The 13,002-nt window shown below is 40.4% G+C and overlaps 1 protein-coding gene across 1 annotated transcript in view; it reads right to left on the bottom strand.

The window, feature by feature from the left end:
* Positions 1–245: 245 nt before the first annotated feature.
* Positions 246–13,002, bottom strand: part of LOC145435391 (uncharacterized) — a 106,630-nt gene continuing 93,873 nt past the window's right edge. Inside the window, exon 5 of the mRNA XM_080312667.1 lies at positions 246–571. Coding sequence (XP_080168793.1) covers positions 246–571 — 326 coding nt within the window. The remainder of the gene's footprint in view (positions 572–13,002) is intronic.

The following is a 13,002-nucleotide window of genomic DNA, read 5'->3' as shown; positions in this document are numbered from 1 at the left end:
TTAAGGCCCCTCGGCGTCATCCTGGTTCGTACCGGATTTTCACTGGTGCGACGAATAAATGATTGATTGAATTATTATTTTATGTTGTGATTCTCAGGCTTCCATGAAAATGTATTTGAGATTGTAATTGAGCAAAATTTTGATCAAATTACAATTACAATTACACAAAATAGAATTGCTTCAATTACAATTACCATTACAATTACATTAAAAAATGTATTAATTACATTCAGCTCAATTACAAATTACAATTGATCCAACTCTGATACAGGTCTGAATATTTCGGACAATAAATATAAATGCGTGATACCGGAGTCTACTGCAATGCTTTTCATCCCGCAATTCAGCTCCTGTTTCATCTCCATTGAAATGGAACTGTCGGGGGTTGTTTCCTTCCTTGCCGTTACTCGTGTGGTACGTTCGTAATTTTCGTTGTGAATTTCCCCCTCATTCAAGGTTCCGATGGCATTTCCTGTGATTACGTCCCTGTCTGCTCTGTATGCTGGACCATGAACGTTGATTACCGCTTTCCCGTCATTTTTGTCGTATCTCTGTTGATACGGATCGTCACCTGTATTAATTATTATTAATATACAATTGAAAAGTATATTCATATTGAAATGAACCCGAATATTTTCGGCTGACACTCGTCAGGGGTAATCGTCAGCAACTAGTAGAGAAATGGAAAGAACATTGTATATCAACAATCGTATCACAAAATATGACGTCACCAGCATTGAATTTCGTGAATGAGAGAGCGTTCAATGTACTATTTTTAGGTGGTACACGAACTCCTTTTGTTGACAGAGTTTTGGTTGGTGTATTTTGATAAAAGTCGACTCCAAGGCACAAAAATGGAATTGTTAACGGCCTCGCCCAACGATTCGAAATCGGCCGTCTCGATAATTATTCGCACAAATCGGATTATGTAACAGATGTTTGCCGATGGCAGAATTAATGGCCTTTGATAATCCGATTTGTGTGAATAACTGTCGAGACGACCGATTTCGTATCGTTGGGTGAGGCCGTTCACAATTCCATTTGTGTGCCTTGGAGTCGACTTTTATCAAAATACACCAACCAAAACTCTGTCAACAAAAGGAGTTCGTGTACCACCTAAAAATAGTATATTGAACGCTCTCTCAGTCACGAAATTTCATGCTGGTGACGTCATATTTTGTGATGCGATTGTTGATATACATACAATGTTCTTTCCATTTCTCTACTAGTTGCTGACGATTACCCCTGACGAGTGTCAGCCGAAAATATTCGGGTTCATTTCAATATGAATATACTATTCAATTGTATATTGAAGTTCTGTACCTCCAAGAAGCTCTTCAAATAATATTAGTATATGAAGTATGTTAAGTTTGAATACAACACGATCGCAGGTAGCCTATACACTGAATAATGTTAGGGTCAGAGGTGGTCAGTAACGAAGTACTTCTACTTTTTCAAGTACTTAAGTAGTTTTCCGCTACTTAGGTACTTACTCAAGTATATCCAATTTTCCGCTACTTCTACTTCGTAATATTTTGTGGTATACTTACTTACTTTTCGCTATTTTCAGTTTGTCAAGTAGATGCACCTTTTCCACTTTATCACCAGATGAAGGAGAGGAGCTCTGAAAGCTCGTGTTATAAGCAAAATTATTACGTCGCAAGTGCACGCTAAATAAGGCGTGAAAGCAACCGAGATCTTAATACAATCAGAAAGATATCCTGAGGAATTTGGAGGTTGTTTTCACGGAGCATCTACATTTAATTTTCATAAAGGTTGAGTAAATACCAGAATTTTCGTCGAACGTATAAGGGAATATAATTTAGGTTCGCGGGTTGCGTAGTTGCGTTCACACCGTTTGTCGCCCATATGAAATATTTCATCTCAGCAAGTATGCCCCATCATAACGTTTGAAACTAACATTTTGCAATCTAGCATTTACCTATCATATCGTAATTAGGCAGCCCATGGCGTCTCCTAATCTGGAAAAGTGGACTCTGACTTTCCTAGCTGTACACCTGTTTTAGCAGACCACTGTTGAAACTATCTGGACATGACATGAAATATATGTTCCGCTTTTTTAAGTAGTATTTATATTTCTCTTTAAGTTCCTAGTATCATACTTGAATTGTAATTACTTTCAGTTCTTTTGCCTTGAGAACATACATGTTTAAGTACAAAATCAAGGGTAGTAATGCCTCTATTTCCGAAAATAAAGCTACACTATTATATATGTCATTTTTACGATAAGTATTTTTTTTATTATTAACGTTTACTAATCGCGCAAAGTGTTAACACTATATCCGATAGCACTTCTCCGTGTTCCTCGTTGGCCAAACTACGGGCCATACAATATAAGGTAGGCTGCCATACCATGATATTTACCAAGATATGGGCTGTTCCAGTAAACAGAGGATTAGTATTGCATTCCCATATCAATTCTATCATTTTCATCCCAAGATGCGAATGAATGCTTATGCTGTCGAAACTTTCTCCCCACTGGGATGCATCAATGTGAATCCAGCTCTGCACGTTTCGCACAGCTCAATTTGTCGCTTTGTACCAGGGGTGGGCAACCTACGGCCAGCGAGAGTCTGATGAATCTTATTGAAATCATCGATAAAACGCGTACTAAAAATCGAATCATTGCATGGACTTGATTTAAGTTTTTATAGTATATTATTTCACCATTATAAATCGAAGGCATTGGTTCTAAAACTGGGGTGTGGCGGTGGGGGCGTGAATGTGAAAGCATCTGAAGGGAGGCGCGAAGCTCAGGTCAATTGAAAATAGAAATTCGCGCTGGCGCGATTTACATCTAATTCATAATTATTACTCTGTATTCAGTCTGAATTTCATACTTAAAAATCTCTCATCCACAGTCCCAACCATCCATGCCATAAAACTATCCGATATGTTTGCGTTGGTCGCGTTTTGTGATATGACGATAATAGGGGGGATCTTTCACCATCATAACGGGTGTGTGTGTCTTAACCATCATAACGGGCGCGCGCGTCTTAAGTGGATTCTTTCTCTTTATGTGTAGAATTAGTGTATTTATATTTTATCTACACATAGTAGAAGCGTGTTTGAAGATATCATCGTTATGAAGCTATCAGCATTGTGTGTCTTGAAACTGAACCAAAACTAAAATTAGTAAATCTATGAACAGATCCTGTCATAACAATTACAACGGGCGCGCGCGTCTTAGATGGATTCTTTCTCTTAATGCGTAGAATTGGTGTATTTATATTTTATCTACACATAGTAGAAGCGTGTTTGAAGCTAACATCGTTATGAAGCTATCAGCATTGTGTGTCTTGAAACTGAACCAAAACTAAAATTAGTAAATCTATGAACAGATCGCTGCTCACGGATTTAAATTTCAATCCTGTTCTGAGAATCGGGACAACCGACTTTCATCTCAGTAGGCTTGACAAATTGGTTATTGAGGTCGACCAGCCTACGAAATCTCGCCACTATATGTTTCTGGTGCGTGTACGATATCATCAAGGCAATGTTTGGTTTGTTTCAAATAAGCACATATATTATCTCCACTTCATCGCTATATTATAAAATACCAATATTACGTTTTGGTTTATAATCCCAATTTTATATAGTGCGGCCCGCGAATGGAATCAGATGTTGAAGGCTGCCCGTTAGCTCCAAATTTTGCCCACCCACGCTTTAGACAGTCTTTCTGTGCGAACGAATAACGATCGTTTTCACAACTACTTATTTGAGTAGATTTAAAGTCTGTCAATTCTACTTCTACCTCAAGTATTTCTAGGCTTTTAGGCTGCTTTTAGAAGGACTACTTCTACTCGTACTTAAGTGGATTATAGCGTCGCTACTTCTACTTCTGCTTGAGTAGCTTTCTGTACTACTTTGACCACCTCTGGTTAGGATTGGATATATTGTGCTTATTAATTGGATATAATGTCCTTACCTGTATCCCCGTTCCAGCGGAAGCTAAAGCAGTCTCGTGACAGCAACTCACTCTCCTTATTCAACTTCACCTGAATCGTGATTAGCTGAGATGGTTCATCACTAGTCAAGAGGAGTATGTGGTGGGATGGTCTGGAATTTGTGACGATGTATCGGACTGAATGATGGAACATAGAATCCGGCAAAAATCTAAAGCCTCTCGCTGGTTGGATGCAGGAAATCGAAGCCATTATGACATCATCTTTCTTGCATTCAATTGCATTTAGTATCAAACGGTTATATTCGCCTCCAAGGTTCTTCTCCATTATATGATGAAACATCTCAATTTGAAGTCTTGTGTCCCGCAGCAGAGCAACCGCGAAGGTATGATTGGAATGGTACACGATCGGCCTCAACATATACTCTGTAAAAATTATTGTTATAAAATACCCTGTAAAGAGAGTGCTTTGACGTAATACAAGCTTTAGGACAGTGGTTCTAAACCTTTTTGTCTTTGCAGACGTCTTTCGGACCTTCACGGACCCCCGCAGACCCCCACGAAGTTTTAGTTCAAATTTAGCTCAATTATCGTCCAATCGACATCTGTTTTGAGCAAATGATAACTGTAGGCTTTGTGATAAACAGCAACAAAATGACATTTCTTGAAAATAAGATCACACTATATTCGTGTAGATATCGGGTTGACTTCTATTGTTTCAAAGCAAATTCTTCAACTGTATTTCTTGAAATACGTGGTCGTGACTTAAAAATCAGCGTCTTTGATTTGATATGAACGAGTGCTGAAAATCCATTTTCACATATATAGGCGGTAGCGAGTGTAATAATAACGCATACCGCCTCCGACGACACATTTGGGTATGATCGCAACATGGCACCAAATTGAAAAACTTTTTTTTTTAATAGACATATAACTTCAAGTCTGGTCATTTCTATCTAGCAGCTTATCTTGAAGTTATTATGAAAAAATGGTCATGTATATCACAGGAGAAAATGGAATTTTGTAAACATTTCGGAGTCACTGTGATTGATCCTACTAATCCAACTTTCTATATTTGCCACATCAACAACAAGACATCTCTAATGAGCAAAATGTTTGTATCAACTGGCAATTTAGCAATAAAAATGAGTCTGCACAGAAGGATATTTCATCTCAGACGGATATTCTGCTAATGTGAGCTCTTGAGTTTTACTAGTAATGAAGCGAAACTGCCTCATGATTTTCCTAATTAAAAAATACAAATCAGGTTATCAACTATTTTGTTAGATTTATAACAAAGTCCGAACCTACTCCAGACCAGAGTTGGATCAATTATAATTTGTAATTGAGCAGAATGAAATAATTACATTTTTTCATGTAATTGTAATTGAAATTGAAGCATTTCTATTTTGTGTAATTGTAATTGTAATTGTAATTTGATCAAAATTTTGCTCAATTACAATCTCAATTACATTTTCATGAAAACCTGAGAATCACAACATAAAATAATAATTCAATCAATCATTTATTCGTCGCACCAGTGAAAATCCGGTACGAACCAGGATGAGGACGAGGGGCCTTAAGGCCTGCAAACAGTCACCACATGTAATAGTTCTATTTACATCGGTATTCTATGCGTGTTGCGTTATAACTAGATAATTCAGTCACGCTAAACTGTTTCCCCTACTTCAGTAGCATCAGAAAACTTTGTGAATTACAATATAGGCTAAAGTAGTGGTTCTCAAACTGGGGGCGTGCCCCCTTGGGCGGCGTGAAAGCATCTGAACGGGGCGCGACGCTCCAGTGAACTGAAATCTTTTCCGCGCTGGCGCTTGGCCCGATTCACCTCCGTTTTATGGTTATTGCTCGGTCTATAGTCTAAATTTCGTATTGGAGAATTCTCTCATCAACAGTCATGACCTTCCATACCATCAAACTATATGTAAAGATTTCTAACTTTCTGCTTTCATTGTGTGCTATGACGATAAGGGGGCACGAAATATTCACTGTCATAAAGGGAGGCGTGTCTGAAAAAGTTGGCTAAACTAAATCTTAATATTTCAAAAATGGATGAACAGCAAATAAATTCTTTTGAAACCTGGGCTGAACCATTTCCTACACCACGGTCAAAGTTTTTTTTAATCTCTGACCAGTACCGAAGCTTGTTGCAGCAATAGCAAAAAAAAATTGAAGTTTCCAACCAAGGCTTCGTCAAACTTGACCACGCATTTGTAGAGATGTTATCCCAATCTTACCACCAATCTTGGCCAGAAACTTTTCGCACCCTTATGTTCATCAAATGCAATCTAACAGTTTCCGAGCAAGTGAAAATGTAAATGCGAACCAAAATATTGTAATCCTTAGCTATCAGGAGGTTCTTTCCTTCTGCATTTATTTTAATTTTACACACCTTATCGGTATCATCCTTATCGCTGACGCCTTACCAATTACATTTCATTATCCTGACTCAGCTCTGAGTATCTTGACTGTCCTGTAGCCCATTCGCTGTTAGTCGCTCAAACCTTTGGTTCTTAACAGACGCTCGAAAAATTTTTATGTGCTTGTAGTTTTAAGTAGTCATGATCAGGAATAGTTCGAATACGTTCGAGTTTTTTAATTAAATGGTATCCTACACATCAGGAATGAAATATGAATAGCTTGAGATTGTTGCTAATTACGTCGCTACGGTTGTCAAAGAACACCTCTTTACTGAATCAATTACCTGTTTAAAAGTAATTGTAATTGTAACTATAATTGTAATTGTTTACATGTTTAACAGTAAGTGTAATTGTAATTGTAATTTGATATTTTTAGCATTGAGTAATTGTAATTGTAATGTAATTGAAACATGCAAGGAACTAATTAATTGTAATTGTAATTGTAATTGAATTAAAATATTGTAATTGATCCAACTCTGCTATGTACTATACTTAAATTGGTGCTAGGGCCTACAATTTCCGTATGACAGACCCCAGTCTCGCGAACGAGGTTGAATCAGGTCAAATCACCACGAGAATGATATATCAGTATCATTAAGGTCCCCGTATACATCGGCTGCAGCGATTTTGAAGCTAAACAATTTTGCCAATGGCCTGTTAAACTGCAGTAACGAGTAACTGTCAGTAATTTTGCGAAGGGTCCTAATCCCTTGTTATTCACAACCGCGCTTCGATTTCATTCATAGCATACGGCCACATTCCGGCAGAGACTCGTCATAGCCAATCTGGACGTCCTATGCTCTTGCCCATGTTAAATTGGCTACTGAGAAACTTCGCACCGCGGCGGGACTTCATTCTGGAAAATGTATTTAATCGATAATATTGGTGCTTTCATGTATTACTGCAAAATATTTATTTATTCTTAGCCCAAGTGATCATGTGATCATATTAAACGATAAGTGCAGTAAGTGGGCCTTGGTTGCCGCCCATTTCACAGTATGGCGTGGTTTAATCGTCACGTGTGTTTGAGAGCCAGTATGATTATCGTGGTTTGTGTGTAGGCCTATTGCCTGGCTTGGTCCAACCTGCATCTAAAGAGGTGACGGTGGTGTTGCTAAACCTATCGCAAAATGATATTGTAATCCTTGCTGGGGAACGAGTAGGTTCATTAGTTCCGTTTGCGACTTGTCAGTCTGTGGCGGCACCTGACGCCGTGGAAGTCGAAACGTTATTGGATCTGCCGAATCATCTGCGACACCTCGTAGAAGAACCAGACCACTTGAATGAACAACAGCGACAACAGTTAGGAGATCTTCTCATCAAGTATCAAGATATATTAACGGGTCCTGATGGGAAATTGGGATATACCACTTTGATTGAACACAAAATTGAGCTATCTTCAACAGTACCAGTTAAAGTGCCTTCGCGACGTTTGAGTTGGAAAGCACGAGAAATTGTGGATGAGCAGATCGAAAAGATGAAAAAACTGGGCGTTGAGAAGCCCTAAAGCCCGTACAACGCGCCGATTGTTCTGGTTACAAAGCGAGATAACAGGTACCATTTCTGCACCGACTTCCGGAAATTGAACACGATCACGGTAAAGGATGCCCATCTTCTGCCCGCATTGACGATATCGTGGATTATCTGGGTGGGGCAAGTATTGCACTCCTGATCTGGAATCCGGATATTTGCAAGTTCCCCTGAATCCAAGTGACCGAGATAAAACTGCATTCAGTTTACCTGGGCATTCGCAATTTCGATGGACAGTGCTTTGCTTTGGCTTATGTAATGCCCCTGCGACGTTCATGGGATTGATAGAGAAGCTACAGGATGGAATCTTATGGAATAAATTCCTTGCCTTCATAGACGACGTTTTGGCGTATGAGAAGAAATTGGACCAAAGAGCAATCTGGACGCAGTGTTCAAGTGAATTCGTGACGCTGGTCTTAAGCTCAAGCCTAAAAAATGTAAATTGTTTCACCAGGATGAAGAGGATCTGGGACGTGTGATTTCTCCGGATGGTCTGAGGTATACTAATGACAAAGTTTCTGCTGTGAAGGATTGGTCGGTACCGAAAAATCACAAGGATGTTCAAGCGTTCCTCGGTACGGCAAGCTATTATCGAAGATTCATTGACCAGTTTTCAACCATTGCAGAGCCATTGGTATAGCTCACTCGGAATAATGCTGCCTTTGAATGGTCCGAGATTATCATGAGGCATGCCGGTCTCTGAAACAGAAATTCACAAGAACACCAATATTCGCTTGTTCGCTTGAGACTGCAGGAGAGTTTGTTCTCGATACTGATTTCTCTGGTTTTGGTGCAGGAGCAGTTCTCTCCCAAGTACAGGGAAATGAAGAAAGGGTGATTGCGTATGCCAGCAAGACGCCAAACAAGCAACAGAGACGATATTGTGCCACCTTCCGGGAATTATATGCTGTGCAGTGGACCGTGAATCATTTTAGGTCCTATTTGTGGGAAAGGCCATTCCGACTGAGAGTAGATCACAGTTCCTTGCAGTGGTTCTACAACTTTCGGAACCTAGAATGCATTACGACAGATGGGTCAGCATGTTGGATACGTTCAACTTCAAAATTGAACATCGAGCGCGGGCAAATAATGGCAATGTAGATTGACTTTCCCTCAGCAGACGTAAATGTGAAAGGGATTGCTGTGCTACATACGGAGACAAGCCGGGCATTGAACCAACTTGTTCCTACTCGGATCGGAAGTGACTGCTATTCAACCAGGCCTGTAAGCAGAACTTATGAAATAATGTTCTCTTGGCTAGAATCATATAGTCCAAGTCAAATTAGAGAGCTGCAGATGAAGGATGAGTGCATATCGGTCGTGTTGAACTGGAAGGAGATGAGAGATGATTCTCCTAAAGGCACTGAACTTTTACAATACCCGAGGGATGTCCGCACCACATGTATGCAATGGGATGTCTTGCGAGTTTTTGATGGCGTCTTGCACCGAGTATTTTTATCACAAAAACCGCGCAGTGTTGAGCTCTTTCAAATCGTGATGCCATGGAACTTGCGTAAGGACATCTACTGGTTACTACATGAATCTAGAACGGGAGGTCATCTTGGCAAAGCGAAAAGTTTTAAAAAAATCGATTAAGATTTTACTGGCCTAATATGTATCGACAAATAGCTGATTGGACCAGGATATATACACCGTGCTTTGCTGCAGTAACGCCATTGCGACAACACCATGCCTACTTGCGAAATATGCCATGCGCGAAGATTATGGATAGAGTGGGCAATGATCATATTGGACCATTACTATTGTCCGAGAATGGCAACGAGTATATATTGTGTGTTACGGACTATTTTAGAAAATTTGTGGAAGCATACCCAGTCAAAGATGTTAAAGCTGTAGAAACCGTGGAGGCGCTGGTCAATCAATTTTTCACGACATATGGTGTTCCATTCACCATTCATTCTGATCGTGAAACCGCAGTTCAATCTCAGCTGTTTCGCCATCTCATGAAATTGGTTGAAATTGACAAGACTCGAACAACATCTTACCATCCGTGTAGTGATGGTCTGGTCGAGAGATTTAATGGGACTTGATGATAAAAATGTTCGTGAGGAATGGAAATTCATTAACAATTGAATGTGAAAGCTGCATGTGTATTACCTTCATATCAGAGATGAGCATGGATTAGGATTAGGGTTTGGAAAAACACATAAAAGTAGACAGCCAAACACCGGCAAGACTGCCAAAACAGAATCAATGGCGAACCTATTGAAGCTAGCATTAATTAACGTAAATGGATTATCAAATAGACTACGAGATTTGGAACAATATATACAGACATCGAATGTGGATATATTATTGATTCAGGAAACGCATAAGATCGATAATGTGGTTATACGTAACTGGGCAGCCGATATCGGATTTATTATCTACTTCCACACAAAGAACGAAGTGAGACAATATACTGATACCGCAATAATGATCAAGGAACATCACGAAGGTAAAATTTCACGCCACTATAACATGATCGAAAACCGTAGCCAATACCTCTGCATTCAAATTGACAAATGTCCAATAGCTATAATAAATATTTACGCCCCATCTGGACAATCCGTAGATGCGAGAAAGTTACGTGACGATTTCCTAATGCGACTCGAATCAGAAATCCATGAAATTAAAGTCCCGGTTATCATGGGTGGTGATTTCAACCTAATTATTGACAAAATACACTTTAATCAAACAGAACCTCCATGTTAGAAGCGCCGAGAGGCACTTTGAAAAGCTAACTAACGAGGCGGAACTGATTGACGTGTTTAGGAGTAAACATCCTAGTGGCGAAGTATTCACTCACGTCACTGGAAAAACGCGAGGAGACTAGTTAGATTCTACGCATCTCGTGAACTCATGGACCATGTCCAGGAGGCAGATCATGAAAATAACCTCGTGGTTGACCACATAAGTCCGACAATAACACTTGAAATAGAACCAAGCACTCTATGGGGAAGAAAAAAATGGAAGTGTAATAATGACCTTTTGCGAGATGACGTGTACCGAGATAAAATATCTGATCTCATAAGCATAGAGCAGTGGTTCTTAACCTTTTTTCCTCCAGCGCCCCCTTTCAAAGATTATCGTGCTCCAGCGCCCTACCCAACCTGATATTGTAAGTAATGTAATAAAGACAATGAGTAAGAGTGAGGGCCGTAACAGCACTTCGTCAACTCCCCTATAAACGATTGCCTTGTGCACCCATAGCGTGATAAACCAAACTTCTGAAGGCTTCGCCCCCAAGAACCCCGTAGCGTGATTTTGATAGTCAGCAAAGTTTGTGTAGCCTGGTTGCCCTAGGTGCCAAAATTTTCTATAATGCATGAATGAATAGGTGGTAATTACGTAAATATACGTCGCTATAAACTTTTTATCCTCTCAGCCCACGTAATCAGATTTACCAGTAGCGCTGAGTGAGCTGTTGCATTGGAAAATAAAGGGCACGTAATTGATAATTAAACATATTCGGGCGTGCCCGTAGGTACAATTAATTCGTTACCAGGGCCGTAACAGCACTTCGTCAGCCCCTCCCCCCCAAAAAAACCTTGGTCTTGCCCCCCCCCCCCCATAGGGTGATAAACCAAATTTCCGGGTGGCTTCGCCCGAAGAACCCCCTTTGGCTATCCGATATTTGCTGGTACTGGTCATCTACATTTGGTGTCCATTTACGGAACCAGCTATTCTCGCCTAGACGGGCGAAGCGCGGAAAATTTCACTAATTATTGATTGAATTGGTCAATATGATCGGGAATTGCATATATGTTGATATCAATTTTTATCCTCTCTCTACTCACGTAAACAAATTTACCGGTAGATCTGAATGATGTGTGATTGAAAAGGTAGGACCCCTCAATAATGATTATGCATCTTCGGGCGTATACCCGTTGGCAGGAACGAAACGACACTTCGTCAGGCCCCCGAAAAAACTTGGGTCTTGGGCTCCCATAGGGTGATAAACCGACCGCCCCCATCACGTTATTCGTTTTTGCCACGAAATCAGCTGTACTGTTTAGCGAGCCAGTGCGAAGCGCAGAAATTTTCGATAATTCATGATAAAATCGGTCAATAAGAGATGGGAATTGCATATATATTGCTATCAATTTCTTGTCCTCTCTGCTCACGTTACCAGATTTACCGGTAGAGCTGAGTGAGGTGTAATGTTCCCTCTAAGCTGCGTGCGCAGTGCTGACACGGTCTCTACACACAAAAATCTACGTTGCGCACAACAAATCCGAAGTTATGACCTTTTTTTAGTCGTTACGCACTGTTGTTCAAGGGTCTGCGTTGTGAGTTAGTGAGTGTGCGCAGACTCGTCAAAACGTAAATGGAACATTGTGGTGTGTCTTGGAAACTGCAGGGGCCGTAACTAATAATTAAACATATTCGGGCGGGCGGACCCGTTGGTATGACTTCGTTGCATAATGTTATTTCATGACCTCCTGTCTGCTATATCAAAAAATATAGAATCACCCAACAGGGATATCGCCCAACAGGGATATCTAGTTCTATATATCCCTGTCGACCAATCGTACTAAACTAAAAGACGCACACTATTTAAAATTGGTATTTCTTCACTGGCATATAATTATTTCCAACCAGATGGACTTCGTCGTCTGAGGTTCAGATTACCAAGACAGGAACATTCGGTGCCAGTCATTTAGGCGCCCATGAACAATTAAACCTATAGGCCTACGTCTTTTGTAGGTTATATATAACGAACTTTTCGGTGTTAATTCGCTCTGAATACTCATTAAGGACATGTCCTACCACATCATCTACTGCGAAGTCTCCAGCACCCCCCATATCGCCCCCTGAGCCCAGCGCACCCCCCATATCGCCCCAGAGCGTTCCCGCCCCCTTCAAAATCGCCAGTGCCCCTTGGGGGGCGCTGGAGGCAAGGTTAAGAACCACTGGCATAGAGGAAAATAACATTCAACACTGCCAAGGAATTCAACAATGGTGGGACGGACTAACTAAAAGATGGAATTGCCAACGTAAGCAAGCGATATGAAATAGACAAATACAAATCTGTGACCCCCCAGAAAACGTATCAGAGGGTAAAAGGAAAATTGCGCATGTTGATCAAAATGGACCGTCGCAATG

The sequence above is a fragment of the Botryllus schlosseri genome, chromosome 3, assembly GCF_051294905.1.
Source record: "Botryllus schlosseri isolate E-star chromosome 3, Bs_hap1, whole genome shotgun sequence".
In the NCBI taxonomy this organism is placed as follows: domain Eukaryota; kingdom Metazoa; phylum Chordata; class Ascidiacea; order Stolidobranchia; family Styelidae; genus Botryllus; species Botryllus schlosseri.
This window is presented reverse-complemented; position numbering and strand designations above follow the sequence as displayed.